The sequence below is a fragment of the Pleurodeles waltl genome, chromosome 10, assembly GCF_031143425.1.
Source record: "Pleurodeles waltl isolate 20211129_DDA chromosome 10, aPleWal1.hap1.20221129, whole genome shotgun sequence".
In the NCBI taxonomy this organism is placed as follows: domain Eukaryota; kingdom Metazoa; phylum Chordata; class Amphibia; order Caudata; family Salamandridae; genus Pleurodeles; species Pleurodeles waltl.
Genome location: NC_090449.1, coordinates 301,795,873 through 301,813,703, shown reverse-complemented (window position 1 = coordinate 301,813,703; position 17,831 = coordinate 301,795,873). Strand labels below are relative to the sequence as shown.

General features: G+C 43.6%; 1 protein-coding gene across 2 annotated transcripts in view; it reads left to right on the top strand.

Moving 5' to 3' along the window:
* Window positions 1–17,831, top strand: part of LOC138261488 (coronin-7-like) — a 1,075,977-nt gene that overhangs the window by 705,408 nt on the left and 352,738 nt on the right. For both annotated transcript variants that reach the window (XM_069210466.1, XM_069210465.1), the window contains exon 12: window positions 5,475–5,620. In XM_069210466.1, coding sequence (XP_069066567.1) covers window positions 5,475–5,620 — 146 coding nt within the window. The remainder of the gene's footprint in view (window positions 1–5,474; window positions 5,621–17,831) is intronic.

Here is a 17,831-nt window from a genome sequence, read left to right as displayed (position 1 = left end):
GCTAGAGTTTTTTTATGCTCTTTTCATTCTCCTCATAAATTTCTGCTGCCTTTGTTGTATGGCCATTAAATCCCAGACTGATAATGGCTCATGCTGACCTGGTCTTGGGGCGGCTTTTGCTCACTTAACACCCTTTGCAGATTTTCCAAAATCCTTATATTAAACGTTCGTACTCCGGAAACTCTAAACATCCCTCCTTCTCTGTAAGTTTGCACCACTGCTTTAGCCAAAGACATGGCGCAACTCCCTTCTCCTCCATTACGATATAAGCCGGAGTATCCTCTGGTGGTGTAGGCTCCCCCACACTCGCTGTAATGTATGTATCTCCCCTCAAGGCACACTTTAGAGCCTTGAAAAACTTAATTATTGCGTCTTTTATTTTGTTTAGAATCTAATCAGGAAGTGACTTTAATTCCCAGAACACTCTTCGCCTACCTTCTCAACCAATTGCCTCTCACGGACGGCTGCCAATCCGTGTGAGACCCTTCTCAGCAACTGACCTATCCCAGCGCGGCTCAAATGACGTCACACCCACACACTGCGGCTGACAAAGTCTTGCGGCTTGTCCTCCTCACACAAAAACGAATGCAATATATTGCGAGCACCTTTAACAACAAAAACCCAAATTTGCCGGTTTACTACAGGAAGGATAACACAATCGCTTCAGAACTTTACAGAGATTTCACTTGAAGCCTCTGCCGCTACTCTCTCCTTCTCAGCTCCCGTACTCGCAAGCAGAATTTGACCCGCAAATCCTACTCTCGACTTGTCAATGGTTCGTTCTAGTGCACTTTAGAACTTGCCAAATCTCCATCGAAGGTTTCACTCACACAATTTGACTCAAACTCGACTTGTCAACCACGCCCGATTGACCTATTAAACCGCACAAATTACAACATAAACCAAGTGTCTCATACACTTATCAATATACTCAAGAGTCTTAGACCACGCCAGGTCCTTACATCACCTACAACCACGTGGATATTTTTTTAGCACAAAGCGCCACACTCACATGAAGTTCGCCGACTTCCCTACTCTCATACTGCAGAGTACGCCCTACTAAAACAACATTACCTGGCCTAATTCGTACAAACCTCACAAATCACCTGCAATATGCATAAGCGGAGCAAGCGCAAATTCTATTTCACACATACTAGAACGCCGAGAACATACCCAACTCACTTAGGCAAGCTCCGAGATTCCGGAAAAGTCATGGGGAATTTAGAAACACATCATACTTCCAATTTACATTATTTCAAAAAACACTTTTAAACAATGGTCCCTCGTCCTAGGGACCCAGAGGGCCTAAACCGTTGCTCTGCTACCAGAACTGATAACGCGTCCCAATCTAATTAATTTATTCACTCTTGGACTCGTTTTAGGCCAATTAATCTTTTGACCCTGATTGAAGACACCTTAGGACGAGATAACTGATCAACATGTCAATCAACAAGTCAATAACGTAATCAATTAGACTCAGAATCCACCATGACCTTTCATTCATGAATAACCACACCAGTTTAGTTCAATTTTGTGATGTTTATTCCCTGTTGATTACAATTCTACTAGCAAGTTTATTAGTCTCAAAATCATGAAACACATCAGCATTGTCATAATATGGCAACTCAAATAAGATTTCATCAAAGCAAAGATCACAAACCTTAGAACATAGCACGACGTCAACATAGGTGATCCTTAGCAGAGTATCATTAGAGCATTATTCAACAAAGCATTGATTCAGTCATTTTTCTATTTGCGTCCGTTTTAGTGAACCCCTTAACTAACCTTGAATTAGCATTGGCATGTTGGGCTTCATGCAAAACAATTTTGTAACACACATTTGGAAAACATCTATCTATGGTCTCTGTCAAAAGAAGCTGTTGGTACATAGAAAGGAAAGGCATACAGACAATTACAATTTCCTCATCAATAGTTACCCTCCGTAATGGGTCAGCATACAGTCAGTCTTCGTCTTCAGGACATCAGTTGATTCGCCATCAGCCAGGGAATTCAGCAAGACGGGGTAAGTAGGGACACTCCACTCATAAGGAGGAGAAGTATAGGACGGGCAAGATAAGGGCAAGGATGGTTTGAAGAACCAAACAGCAGAGTGACAGTGTCGGGGTCATAGCAAAGGTTTGCAATGTCATCTTTCTAATGGCTTCTCGTGTCAAAGGTTTTTATCCTTTTTCTGTAGTACAATCCCCTAATTCCTAATTGGTTAGGGTTGTCACCCCATAACAGTTCTCACGTAGTTTATTGGTTCCTGTGATTGATGTTTCCAGGGGGTAGAATGTCCGGTATGATTTCAGACTCTTGTGGTCCTCTCGCATCTTCAGTCAGTAGGTCCATTGTCTCTACCGGTTTAGGCGACCTTGTACCTGTAACCAGTCTACACTGTTACATTCAGCAAAAATGTTTCCTTGAGCAAGTCGAATTTCATGAGAACGGATCTACTACTGTTACACTCATCTTTTAGCTTTGGAAAAGTACAAGTACATGTCCTTCAGCAAGTCAGCACACTGCACGTTAGAAAAACACATTTAATATGAAACCGGGCAGCTAGGCCTTGGCTCATGCTAACTTAGGCCTATTGATTTATTAGCAAAACCTTACCATATAACTCTTAATATTAGTGTAAGATCATACATTAAACGTATCATTATTTCATTATTAGTCAGCTTCATTAATCATTGCATACATTGGTGGCCACTCCCCGTGGGCACATTTCAAGTGGGTTTTTAGCAATGACACATTAATACATTTTCTATGCGGCATTATTATGCATTAGTTCATAAACATTTCATGTTAATTTTAGGTATAAGAGCTACGCTCTCTCATTCCTATCTGCCTTATTTTCAGTGGAATCTTTAGGTATATAGTTAGCCACAACCTATTAATGTTTACTAAAATTATATACATAATATACTTATTTGTAGGGGCGTTCAGCCAGTCTTCTTAATCGTTTGGTCTGTTAATGTTTCGTTTACATTCTCTTCCTACTTAAAATAGCATACTGCATGGGGCCAGAGGTCAGCCCACTTCAGCCATTGGCTAACTTTACTGTGAGTGATGTATTCTGCTATTTCACAAGGAAAACACCCCCAGATAAGTAGCTTCCTTCCGTTCACTGACTGCTGCGGTGATGTATGCTTTTGGAGAGTAACAAAATATAGTTTTGCTATTAGCCCGTTTTATTGACATGGGTGAAGGCTCAGCAGTTCTCTCATCAATTCAGGTTTACAAAAAAACATAACAAAACAACACGCCTAGCAAAGAAGCTGGCTGCTGAGGCCAGACCTAATGGCTTTTCAAGGGTCTGTTCTCTTTTGAAGAAGAACTGAAATGCATTTTCTTTAACAAATAATTAGATATCATTGGGGGGAACAAACCAGCTACCTTTTAATTGGCACCTTTTCTTCATCAAATGAGTTACATAATTACAAATGTATATATCTAAATGCGCTCCCAGATATTGCACATAGGCAGCTTTGGCACAAAGACAGATTTTCTAACTTCTATGAATACCAAAAATATCTTGTGATGGAGAATGTCTGATAAAGTTACATGTTAGTCACAGAGACTTCATACAGCCCCATACTACCCTGATCAAGAGACCCATTGATACAGACATATTCTGCTACTCATAACTTTGGTTGCAGGTAAACCCTATGGCACAGCCCCACGTGATATAGAAACACCCAATCAGAAACGAATCCAGTCCATGTCTGTATAGAGGAATTCTCTAACATCGTCAGTCTTACATCGAGACGAGCTTATTACTGCTACCCCGGGACACTGCGAACTCCTGCTGCAGTTACAAGATGTTACAAAGGAAGTGTCAAGTCACCAAAATATCAGAGGTACAAGTGGCGGAACCACCCCTTGACGCAAATGACTTTGCACAATGTGACATCACATAGCTATTGGCTTAGAAGATAGGCCACTGGATTTCTATTTTCTGTTTTTTCTAACAGTTGTTATAATTTTTACAACTTCATAAGCAGAGCCTAATAACAGGAACACATAACCATTAAACCTTTAAAAAGAGCAAGCCGTGTTTATTTTTTAGAGAACACTTGCAATAAAGCAGACTACTGGTCTTGCATGCACAAAAATAGGGGTATCCATATTTAAACCCCAAGGATTTTTTTCTTTAGGTTACCCTGTTCTTGGACTTCTGCTGTGGGCGAGCCTCACTTATTGTAAATTCTGTGGCGATTAACTGATGGCACTAACTGCCTGTGTACACCTCTTGGTAAGAGGCTCTGGGCTTTTTATACATGGACGTGTGGTCTATCACACGTGTGTGCGAGCTTGTTGTTAAAGCCTGATATACCATCTATTACAAAGAACTCCGGCGGATAGATAAACCTCGATTAGACACACTGCATATGGAAACCCTGTTTTCTAAAGAGCATCTATAGCAATTATGCTTTTATAGAAATAACAATGTATATAGCCACACTCTTATCTAAAGGAACTTGATGTACTCGACCGTGATAAAGTCAGTTAGGCAGTTCTTGATTCTGCAAACACTACTGAAAGAGTTTCTGTTACAGCATGCCATATCATAAAATCTTTGCTAAAGCACCTCGTACCAAGGATCGAAAATACAGCACCCTATATTTATTGGACACTTCACCTAACACAGAATCTCCGGTACAGCGCCTTCATACTAGAGAATATTTGTTAAAGTGTTCTTTACCAATGGAGTGCCAAATCAGCACCCCCACAACAGAATTCATGACACAGCACACAATGTTCATGGATTATTGCACCACCTGATATGGAATTTATGAGAGAACGCATGCTCTTGATTAATATAGCAGCCCATAGCGCAAAATGCCTTAAGGAGCACCCTCTGCTAACAACCTGTGATACAGTGCACCCATGACACACATACTTCATTTCAGAAACACATGATGTAGTGCATACTGTTTATAGAATCCATAATACAGAAAACCTTATTTGGGGAAATTCATGATAAAACACTTCCCTCTTAAAGAATGTAGGATACCGCACACCAAATTCTGGGATCCCTTGGTACGGCACACCCTTTACAGAACCCCTAATACTGCACCCAGTATGGAGCACCCGTGCATCAGATGCACCCCTGTCATTGGGATCCCAGAGCCGGCCTCTGTACTACTCCAGTAATGCCACAGTGTTTCAGGACCTTTTATGTAGCTATATTACTCCAGGGACCCTCATACCCTATCAAATAACTTCTGAGCAGTAGCTTTTACATTTCACTCTTTCGCAAACATTCCATATTAACTACCTTGTAGTACACTATCACCCAAAGATCCTGTCACGCCTCGGCTCCATAATATGGTCGTGTAATTTAGACACACCCCATCATCTGTAACTTCTGCTACAGCCACTCCCTTCAATAGGAACTCCTGACAACCATCTCAAGTCTTGCCTGCATTTTGGGATGGGTCTTACCCGTGCTTTTCTCTCTGTTACAGTAAACCAGTGCCTGACCGAGATGAAGACCCGGGGTGTTGCTTTGGTGCCTAAGCTGGCATTGGATGTGATGGCATGTGAGGTGTCAAGAGTCCTGCAGCTGACTGACGGCTTCATTGTGCCCATCAGCTACACGGTGCCCCGAAAGGTGAGAGAGCAGAATGCCTATGATTACTCCTTATGCCCTGTTGTCACCAAAGGTACCTTGTGAAGAACGTACTCTACTGCTTGTTTGCTGACCAGCTCTATTCCCATGCCACTTCCGCAAGGTATTTATTTTACATTCTTATACAGCACAGCTTTACCCCTTGGTGTCAGTGCACTTCACACTTTTATCAACAAATTCTTAACTTGTGCTAATGGACATCAGGGGATATAGGTTTGGGGGAAAGGATTGATGAGTGGTTGTTAATGAGGGATTAGAGGGACAGAAGGAAGGGTGAGTGAGGGTGGGTAAAACAAATGGTGAAAATATGGAGTCTTGCTTGTCTGCTGTCTAATGCCAATCGTTGTTAAATTGTTCAGTTTGTGTTTTGTGAACAGGCAAGTTTTTATGCTGTGCCTGAAGTAGAGTATGTCAGTCTGTTGTCTTAGCTGAGATGGGAGCGAGTTCCATAAGTTTGTATCCCCCCACCCCCCGAAAGGTCTGTTTTGTGCTTGTCTTGTTTGGAATTTTGGAGGCTCTTGTAATTTTGTCTTTTTGCCTCTGGAAATTCTTGATCTTTGTCTGTGTTTAAGGCTTATAGTGGGTTTTGGACCTATAGTCTCTGGCCCTTGTATTATCACTGTTTCCAATCTGCCCAAACCCTGCATTCATAGAGAGGGTCCATACTGTATTCGATTTATAAAAAGGGGCCCACCAATCATCTATCAAACTATCGACTAATTGCTTTGTTAGATGTAGAAGCTAAATCAAATGCAAAAACCTTACTCCGGGAACTTGAGACATAGTCTGCAGAGGAAAATTTAATCCCTTGCTACCAGAACTGTTGTAGGGTGAAATGTTCGGCAATTGACAACATGGTGGCTCTAGGATTTCTGATGGATACAACTACCTGTGGATTCCTCACCTAATGAATAATCCCATTGCGCCAGCATTCGACAGAAATCTTCTTCCTAGCTTCTGCACGTCGACGTCAGTTCCCTTTTTTCCGTGCCATTCGAAACGGTTATCTTCGATGGAGCTACTGTTGCTGTTCGACAGTTAGTGTGTTTTTGGATATTTTTACTTTGGGATATTACAATGTCGCAAAGGAAGTCAGGATTCAAGCCCTGCCGTGAGTGTGGGGGCAAAATGTCGGTAACGGACCCACATTCTGACTGCTTGTGGTGTCTTAGTTCCGACCATGATGTTGATAAGTGCGATTCTTGTCAACATATGAATCCTAAGGCCCTGAAAGAGCGCGAGGCCAAGCTTTTTCTTGCAAAATCGAAAAAGAAGGAGAAGAGACATCACCAAAAGTCGTCGTCACCGAAGTCGCATCGGCGTCATCGGGACTCCCGGCGTCGTCGAGAATCACGGCGCCGGTCGAGTAGGGAGAGGTCTCGGTCCATCAACTCGACGTTGGAAGACTTGGGAAGTCACTCCCGAGCCGTCGACGCCGTTGCAATCTCCAGCTTAGAGGAGAGGCTGCACTCGAGGAGGCTTGCTCTCCGCCTCCTTGAAGAGCAGGAATACCAGAGACAAGCCCTGGAGGAAGGGGAGATCGAGGACTCTCGTGAGGGTCTCCATGGACTGGACACTGCTAGTGGCATAGATACCTCCCCTGAATGGGACTTGTCGTCACCTGGGGAGTATACAGAGGAGGTGTCCACTTTTCATTCTGACATCAGAAAGGCAGCTGACTTTCTGGACCTCCCTTTGCCAGTGACTGAGGCCAAGCAGAACTTATTGACGGAAGTGTTGCACCCTGCCTCTACATCTGCAGAGCCACTTTTACCTTTCAACGAAGCGCTGCTGTACCCCATTATGGAAGTCTGGAAGAAGCCAGTGTCTTCTTCAGCCGTCAATAGATCTGTGGCTCGGAGGTATCGGGTTGCTCTGGCTGACCCAGGTTTTCTTTCCAGGCATCCAACACCTGAAAGCCTGGTGGTCCAGGCTTCGTGCTCAGCAAGATCTGCTCCTGGGTCCTTTCCGGTTGTACCCTCGGATAAAGACTCCAAGAAGATGGACATGTCATCCAAAAAGGTGTTCTCGTCATGTAGTATGGCGTTGAAGTCCACCAATGCCACATGCATTTTAGGAAGATACATTTATGCCCTGATGGACGAGATTAAATCTACGCACACAGAGGTTCCTCAGGAATTGTTGAGCCTGGTCTCTGATGCTCAGGCGGCTGCAACCCAGGTTATTCAATCTGGGTTGGATACATCTGACTCGGTTGCTAGAGCAATGGGCACTGCTGTAGTTACGAGGAGGCAAGCCTGGCTTCGTAACTCCGGATTTTCCTCTGATGTGCGGTCAACCCTATTGGACCTTCCTTTTGATGGTGACAAGCTGTTTGGTGCCAAGGCGGATTCTGCCTTAGAAAGGTTCAAAGAGAGTAGGGCCACGGCCAAGTCGCTCGGCTTGCAAGCCACTTCTTCTACTTCCTCCAGATTTTTTAGGAGGTTTCGAGGATTTGGTCGTGGTTCCTCCTCATCCTCCTTTCGAGGGAAATTCCAGCAACCCACCTCTGCTCTCTCCTATAGATCTTTCAGAGGGAGGGGTAGGGTTCGTGCCAGGGGAGCCACTCAGCAGCACTCTGCCTCTTCCTCTTCCTCTGGAGGGGTGCAGCAGGGGAAGCAGCCTTAGGCTTCCACCAATTCCCACTCACTCCACTCCTGTAGGGGGGAGGTTACTGAATTTTCTCCACAAGTGGGAGGTCATAACATCAGACTCCTGGATTACCAGCATTGTGAGAAAAGGCTACACCCTACCCTTTCGGGAGTTTCCGCCCCCCATCCCGCCCGCCCATCTTATTGTTCAGAAGAACACCTCCTGTTGTTGGAACAGGAGGTCCAAGTCCTCCTTTCAAAGGGCGCGGTGGAGTTGGTCCCAGAGCAGGAAAGGGGTCAGGGTTGTTACTCGAGGTACTTCCTGATTCCCAAGAAGGATGGTCGGTTAAGACCAATCCTGGACCTAAGGATCTTGAATTGGTTCCTCAAACAGGAAAAGTTCAAGATGCTGACCCTAGCTCAGGTGCTTTTGGCGCTGAACAATGGAGATTGGATGGTGTCTGTCGACTTGCAGGATGCTTACTTTCATATCCCGATACTCAACTCGCTCAGGAAGTATCTCCGGTTTGTGGTGGGATCGCAGCACTATCAGTTTGCGGTCCTCCCGTTTGGTCTTACTTCAGCACCTCGAGTCTTCACGAAGGTGATGTCGGTGGTTGCAGCGGAGCTCAGAAGGAAGGGGATAGCAGTATTTCCTTATCTGGACGACTGGTTGATCAAAGCCATGTCTCTGGAGCTCGTGTTGCATCACCTGCAGTCGACAACCCAGTTGTTGTTCGACCTGGGTTTTTCGGTGAACGTACCCAAATCTCACCTAGAGCCCTCTCAGCACCTCCTGTTCATAGGGGAAGTACTGGATACAACATTGAATCGAGCCTTTCCTCCGCCTCAGCGGATTCAGGACATTCAGGCGTTGGTTCCAATGTTTCGAATTGGAGCGGTTATTTCGGTCCTCAAGGTCCTACGTCTGCTCGGTCTGTTTGCTTCTTGCATACTGTTGGTCACGCATGCTCGCTGGCACATGAGGGCTCTTCAGTGGTGCCTCCGAAGGCAGTGGTCTCAACACAAAGGAGATCTCGAAGGATCAGTGAGGATCTCCAAAGATGCTGCCACGGATTTGAAATGGTGGATTGCGGACGCCAATCTTTCCCGAGGAAGGCCGTTCTCGCAAGCTCCACCGGTGGCCACAGTAATAACGGATGCTTCCACTCTAGGGTGGGGAGCTCATCTGGGGGACCTGGAAATCAAAGGTCTTTGGTCTCCAGTAGAACAGATGTTTCATATCAATCTGTTGGAGTTATGGGCTGTACGTCTGGCTCTCAAGGCCTTCCTCCCATCCCTTCGCGGTCAGTCGGTTCAGGTCCTGACGGACAATACTACTGCGATGTGGTATATAAACAAACAGGGAGGGGTAGGGTCGTACCTTCTCTGCAGAGAAGCTCTTCGGCGATGGTCCTGGGCAAAGGACCATCAGATTTGCTTGGTAGCAAATCATCCGGCTGTAGTCTTGAACGTTCGTGCGGACAGTCTCAGTCGCCATTTCTCGGCCGATCACGAGTGGCGTCTCCATCCAGATCAAGTCCGTCTAATCTTCCAGATGTGGGGGTTTCCTCGGATAGATCTGTTTGCCACCTGGGAGAACTCGCACTGCCCGTTATTCTGCAGCCTCCAGTTTCCGGTACAAGGAGCGTTGGGGGATGCGTTTCTGATGACCTGGTGCGACCAGTTGCTTTACACGTTTCCCCCCATACCCTTGATTCCTCGAGTATTGAGGAAAATTCGCCAAGACCAGGCCCAAGTCATCTTAATAGCTCCGGATTGGCCAAGGAGGGTATGGTACACGGACCTTCTCCAACTCTCACTGTGCCCTCCGCTCCGTCTCCCTCTCAGGGCAGACCTCCTCTCGCAGTCGCAGGGGCAGGTTTTACACCCCCACCTCCAGAGCCTGCACCTTCATGCCTGGAGATTGAACGGGGCAACCTGAGTTCTTTCTCTCTCCTGCCTGATGTAGTGGATGTTATCTTAGCGGCCAGGCGACACTCCACTAAATCTATCTACACTAATAGGTGGTCTAAATTTGTGGTTTGGTGTGGAGCGAGGCAGATTGATCCCTTACGTGCTCACTTGTCAGATGTTTTATCTTTTGCATTATCTCTAGCACAGAGGGGTTGTGCAGTAGCTACTTGTCTGCCCTGTCAGCCTTTCTTTGTCTTCCAGACCAGCCTTCTTTGTTTAAATCCCCAATAGTACTTAGATTCTTGAAGGGTCTTATGAATAAATTCCCTCCAACTCCTTTTGTTATGCCTCAATGGGATTTGACCTTGGTTCTAACTTTCCTTATGGGGTCCCCTTTTGAGCCTATGCATTCTTGCCCCATAAGATTATTGGTTCTAAAAACGTTTTTTCTGGTTGCAATTACTTCTGCAAGGAGAGTGAGTGAATTGCAAGCTCTGTCAGTAAAACCCCCTTATACATCTTTTTATGGGAATAAAGTGATGTTGAGGACCAAGGCTGCTTTCCTACCGAAGGTTGTTTCACCCTTTCATTTGGCCCAGACGATTACTCTATCCACGTTTTATCCTCCTCCTCATCCTTCAAAGGAAGAAGAGAGACTTCACCGCTTAGATCCAAGGAGGGCGCTAAGCTTTTATATAGACAGAACAAAGGATTTCAGGCTGGAGGATCAGCTCTTCATCGGATACGTGGGAAAGAGGAGAGGAAAGGCAGTCCACAAGAGAACACTCTCCAGGTGGGTTGTTCTTTGCATTAAAATGTGTTACTCTTTAGCAAAGAAGGAACCCCCTGATGGTATAAGAGCTGATTCCACCAGAGCTAAGTCGGCCTCTTCGGCCTAGGCTAGGGGTGTTCCTGTGGTTGACATCTGCAAGGCCGCAACTTGGTCATCCCTTCATACTTTTGCGAAGCATTACTGCTTGGACTCTGAGGTCAGAAGGGATGGCCATTTTGCACGGTCGGTGCTGCAGGATTTCTTGGTTTGACCATTCAGGCCCCCTTCACCGAGTGCGTTACTGCTTTGGGACTCTATTCATTAGGTGAGGAATCCACAGGTAGTTGTATCCATCAGAAGAACGAGTTACTTACCTTCGGTAACTACTTTTCTGGTGGATACATTAGCTACCTGTGGATTCCTCACGGTCCCACCCGCCTCCCCATTGCCTATCTGGTCTAGCCAAGTAATTCTTGGGTGTGCTCCTCTTGGTTTTGAGGACTTTTATATATTCTGTATATATATTCATATTTATATATATATTGTTCATATATTTATTTATTTGTCTTAAAAAAAAAAAAGAAGGATTGAGTTCTCGGAATGATGTGTTTATTTGGAATATCATTAAATATTACTATTTGTTCTTTCATCTCAATGGCCTATTATTCTCAGGCACGTAAAAAATGTTGGTGCTGACGTCGGCGAGGACCTCTTATTGCCTGTATGACGTCAGACGGCGTCGCGTGGGCAACTGTGACGTCCTCGGCGACGTGCAGAAGCTAGGAAGAAGATTTCCGTCGAATGCTGGCGCAATGGGAGTATTCATTAGGTGAGGAATCCACAGGTAGCTAATGTATCCACCAGAAAAGTCGTTACAGAAGGTAAGTAACTCGTTCATTTGGTCTATCAAACAACAAAACCTCATACTCATGCACTTTTCAGTTGCTAAATAGTCTATTCAGTTGCATTTGACGTGATTGATAGGAGCATATTATGGTTAAAACTAGCACAATTCAGCATCCCTTCTTCTTTTCTGAAGGCAGTAATGTACTTTTACTCAAACACAGGGATCTGCATCAAACTTGACAGTGGAACAAGGTCATGCCGAAAATATTGACTAATCATAGCCTAAAGAAAGCGTGCTCACACCGATGTTGTTCACTTCGTATACAGCAGACTTGGGACAATTTATAGCAAAAGCCAAAACAATACCACCAAGGTTTGGCTCATTTAGAATGCCCATTCTCCAGTAAGATAATCTTATCATCTTAGACAACATGAAAAATTGGATGCAAAGAGACCTGGACGAGCTAAACTTGCATACTACTTTAAATAAACTTACATCTAATGCCGGAAGGACCAAAATCATGGTACTTGGGAAATACAAACCAAAGTCAACTTTGCAATGGAGGCTATAGGAAATAAAGATTGATTACTCCTCAGCTTACTATTTCTTTGGAGTATGGTTCTCTGACACTCACAACCACAGCGTACACCTGCAACATCTTAAGAAAAAAGTGGCCTCCATTATAATCGCTCTATGCAAACTAAGTAACCACCTGTATAGTCCATCGCTGGAAGCAATCATTTGAGTCATATGCACTAAAATACTGCCCACCATTACTTAGGGGCATCAGGTTTACCCCGGGAAGTTATCAATAGCACTAGAAAAGATAAAATGTAATGCCTACAGACAGATCTTTACAGAACACACACAAGACAGACGCTGCTACCACTGGAGTTCTGCTTCGTCAGGTAAGAGTTGGAGTGTAAGACATTGCACATCAAATACTGCCATTCACTAGTCACCGCTGCTGCAGGTGACTAGGGAATGCCAGTATTTGCACCTTTAAAGAAGGCCCTGTTCAGGGTCTATAGTAACAAAGACAACCCGCGGGGATCATACGTAACAACTGCAGCCAATGACCTAATGGTCAACCTAGAACTAATTTCAGCACTTACTTCTATGATCATAAGGGCTACATTGAAAAAAAACATCTTCTGTTCATTTCTCTTGAAAAGGACATGGAAAAAATTGGTGATGCATCCCTATGCTCCGTGAATCACAAAATCTTACGAAGATGTGAAAATCCAGTTCTATCTTAAGGATCCTTTAAATAGGCAAACACAACACTCAATTTTAAATCTAAGGCTTATAACTTTATCAGTCACATAAGAATGAACAAATTGAATGAAACAAACAACCTATCATCAATGTAGATTTTATGATTACAGACTAGAATCAATCATGCATTTATTATGCTGCTGGCCGGTATTTTTGGAAGTGATAACGCGTCCTTTTATGTCAATTTTATACACATTAGGACTCGTTTTAGGCCAATGAATCTTGTGACCCAGTGGAGAGACACCGTAGGACGAGATAACTGATCAATATGTCAAACAATATTTCAATAATTTCATCAATATTTATTACCACAATGCACCTTACTTTAGAAAAAGACATTAATCAAATTATCGACGCAACCATGACCATTCAGCCATGAATAACCAGACCTGGTTGATAGAATTTTATGAGTTTTATTCCCTATTGATTACAATCTACGAGCAGAAGAGTTCATCTTAAAAACAAGAAGCATAAAAGCATTGTCACGATATGGCAACTGTGATAAGATTTCATTAATGCAAGAATCACAAACATAAGAACGTAGCACGGCGTGTACATAGATCAGATCGCAGTAAGTGTCAACTACATCTCAGTTCAGCAAAGCGTAACGTCAGTCATTGTCTTTTGTGTCAGTCAGAGTGAACTCCTAACCTAACCCCTAATTAGCATCAGCATGTTGGGCTTTATGCAAAACAATTTAGAACACAAATTTGGAAAACATCTTGCTACGGCCTCTATTTAAAAATGAGCAGTTGGTACCTAGAAAGGAAAAGCAAACAGACAAATTACAAATCTCATTGTCATAATTACCCTCCAGGAATAGGTCAGCACACAGGATCAGTCTTCGTCTTCAGGACATCAGTCAAATCGCCATGAGTCTAACTTCGTCTAAAGGACAGGGGACACTTCCCTCATAAGGAGGAGAAGTGTAAAGGGCAGTCTATGGGTAAAGATGTTTTATTAAGTCTCAAAGTCACCAGACAGAGTGACAGAGTTTCGGGATAAAATCAATAGCATTCCCTACCTAGTTCTAACGTCTCTTCAATGACATGAGTTTTTATCCCTTTTTCGTAATACCTTCCCCCAAATTTCCATTGGACATTCACTATACCCCACTATCTTCAACCTATCAAATTATACATTAGGTAATTCCAATTGTCACCCCACGATAATTCATAACATTTTGATTGGTCTTCATAATTGACGTCTTCGGAGGTGGCACATCCGGGGGGTTTCATCACCACTTGGCACGTTCCTCGGGTCATGAGTTCCTTTGTCCATGGTCAAATGTCCTTGTACATTGCTTTAATCTACTTTTGTTTCAAAATTTGTATAAAACTCATATTAAGGCAGCTAGCATGCGGATGAGAACTGAGTCAGTATGGTTACATAAAACGGAGAGAAGGAACAAATGCAGGGTCATGGCCCTTTGCGAGTCAGCACACTGGAAAACAGAGAAAAATGCTTTAATATCAGAGCTAGGCAGCTAAATCCACAGCTCACGCTAACTTAAGGCCTGTGAGATTTTTCAATGCAATATCGTAGACGCTAATATAAGCTTGATTAATCATAATGCAAACAATCATTACTCATTATTGTCATTAGTTCGTGTACACATAGTTATAATTCGAATGCACGTTAAGCAAATCACTATTTTTTGTCGTTTTCTATGCAGCGTCGTTAGGCATTTATATAAGGATTACACTTCTAGTATATGTAATATTTCAACTACGCTCTCTCAGAAGCACAAAGCACTTTAAGACCAGCGATTTTTAAACCATGGCATAAATACTTGCAAAGAAGCCTGTGCTTACTGCCTAAACAATAAAAGACTGACGGACCATGCCAGGTTCGGGAAATTTTCAAAATTTTGCACAATGCTGTGCACTATCCCCGCAATTTAGTAGACCAAGCTCGTTCTTGCTGTATCTGTACGACATAACCCCGCTTACTATAAGCGGTTCCAAATGTAAGCGTCGGCTCAAAGAATCCTCTAACTATTTTTATATCATGCTCCTTAGCTAATTTATTCAAGAATTCAATCACAGGCACAAAGGAAAGCACAACATCCAGATTTGAATAAAAGTACTGCACATGCTCTTGATTATAGAACCTTGTTAGTAGTAAGCTGCAGCTAATTCCGTAAGTAAGAGGGAGGCTATGATAGGTAACCCCCTCCTGCACAGATGAAGGAATCTTAGTACATACATAACAGTCTTTTGCATCCATGGTCTCCACATACTCATTTAGCAAGCGATAGAAGACATTAGTAGAAAGTTCCCCCTTTGAATTAGTTCCCTCATGCAAGTGTCTTGCATCCTGCTCGAATCTTTCCCACGGTGTTAGTGTTGTAGTTTCAGGTTTTGAGGTAGCATTAATAGTCTTTTTCTCCAACCACGGCATTCCCACAATCACACCCACAATTATTATTGCACATACAACACCTATTATAAGGCTCAGCCATCCACACACTTTACTTCTCTTGCTACTACTTCTATTATAAGCCATGTCTGTATAGAATCAGATAGTAGATTAACAATCAACTTGAGGATGATTTAAAACTTTCTCTTTCTCTTGCTCTCTGCGTGTTTTTACAGCGTCTTCACTCACTCCAGGACCCCTTTTGTCAAATCAGGTTAGCAGCTTGTCATAATCAGGTTTCTCAAAGGTTATTCCGGTTCTAGTGTCACAATCGGTAATTTATGAAGTCTCTCTCTTTCAGTTTTCAGATTTCAATTTTAACCAAGTTTTCCCTTGGATTCGTTCACGTTCCGTAGTATTGGCCTGGTACTTCTCAATCAAAACAGAATGCTAGGAATTCTTGTTGCCATTCAGATGTTGTAGCATACGCCCATTCAGGTCCTGTATATCTTCTGTTTGCGACTCTCTTTCTTTTTAACCTTCGTTCGCCCTGTTGTTCTCCTTCACTTAGATTTTCCACTCGAGATGTATCGTTTTCCTCTGTTATTGTTTCACTTGATATGTTTCTTATCTTGAAGAGTGTTTTTTCTGGCCAGTTATCACCTATGTGCGTCTCCTTTTGATGTGTCTTTTCAGGACGTTGGACAGCACCCTCCTCTTGTGATATGGCGTTTTCACTTGCTGGACCTGCAGCTGGCTCAGGAAATTCTGGCGCGCTCTGATTGCTCTCTACAATTTCTCTTTCTTCTTCTTTCTCTTCTCCTTCTTCGTCTGGGTCTGTGCCGGGTTCGAGTTCTAACCCGTATCTGTGTACCTCTGGAAGAATCTCTCCTTGATTTAGTTCTCCTGCTGCCTCTACTGAGATAGGCACTCTGTCACCTCTCTCGAACTCATTCACTGTTTGAGGGACGAGGCTGTTCTCAGTGGGCCCTTCAGCAGTCTCAGTTCCTTCTTGACTGTTTTCTGGCCCTGAGACTTCTCTTCCTGAAGCTGTTGTGCCGGAAACTTCAAGTTCCTCTTCAACAGAACACGTTACCTTTTTTGTGTGACTGGCATGTATCCAGTTTGGAATTCCGGCACACTTTACAGCAGTAGTAGTTGTCAAGATTACTTGATATGGCCCTTTCCAACGTGGTTCCAGACACGACTTTCTCACGTGTTTTTTGACAACCACCCAGTCAACAGCTTGTAGAGAGTGGCCTGGATCGCCAATCGGTGGCAATGTGTTGGCTTCCACCTGGTGAGAGAAAGAGCGAATCACATCAGCCAAACCTTTGCAGTAGTCCAACACCATATCATCTGTAATATTCACTAGAGCGTTTGCAGGTACTGCTGGTAATCTCATAGCTCTACCCATGAGGATTTCATGGGGGGATAATCCCGTTTTCTTATCTGGGGTGTTTCTCATTGACATCAGCACTAAATGCAATGCATCTGGCCATTTCATATTGCTGGCAGCACACATATCTGCCATTCTCGATTTCAAAGTACCGGTCATTTGTTCTACTAGTCTTGATGCTTTAGGGCGATAGCTACAATGCAGCTTTTGATCGATGTCAAGAGCGGCACATAGGAGTGTAATCACCTCATTGTCGAAGTGTCTGCCCCTATCTGACTCTATAGAGACCGAAAACCCGAACCTTGGTATCAGTTCCCTAAGTAGTAATTTTGCAACTGTAAGACTGTCATTCCTACATGTAGGGTATGCCTCAATCCCGTGACTGAAACACACAATCACCAATACGTACTTCAATCCTCCACAAACAGGCATTTCAATGAAGTCCATTTGCATCTTGCTGAATGGACCGCAAGCTCTCCCAATGTGGCTCAAGGTTACAACAGTTCCTTTTCCGGCATTCATCTGTTAACAGATGATGCACCTGTGACAAATTACCTCAACAGCATGTCTGAATTTTGGATTAAACCAATCGATTTTAAATGACCTGATCATTGCATCTCTCCCAAGGTGAGCTTGTCTGTGATATAGCCTGGCGAACTGAGATAGAAGACTGTTTGGCAAGACTAGTTTCCCGTCTTCTGAAACCCACAAATCATCCGCCCTTTGTACACATTGCATTCTCTGCCAAGAGCGTTTTTCCTCTTTGTTTGCCCGACTCTGTAATGTTTTTAACTCATCTAACGTGTCAACCACCCATAATGCGAGGTTCAGACATGTGTCATTTTCAGTTTGTGGTAATAGTTCCCATTGTTCCTTGAACGAAATACAGTTCAATGCGCAAGATCTTGCAACTTGATCTGCATAGCCGTTTCCCATGGACACAAAGTCGTGTGATCTAATATGAGCACTGCATTTTACCACGGCAATTTCAAGAGGTAACTGAATTGCATGTAACAAATCCTTTATTT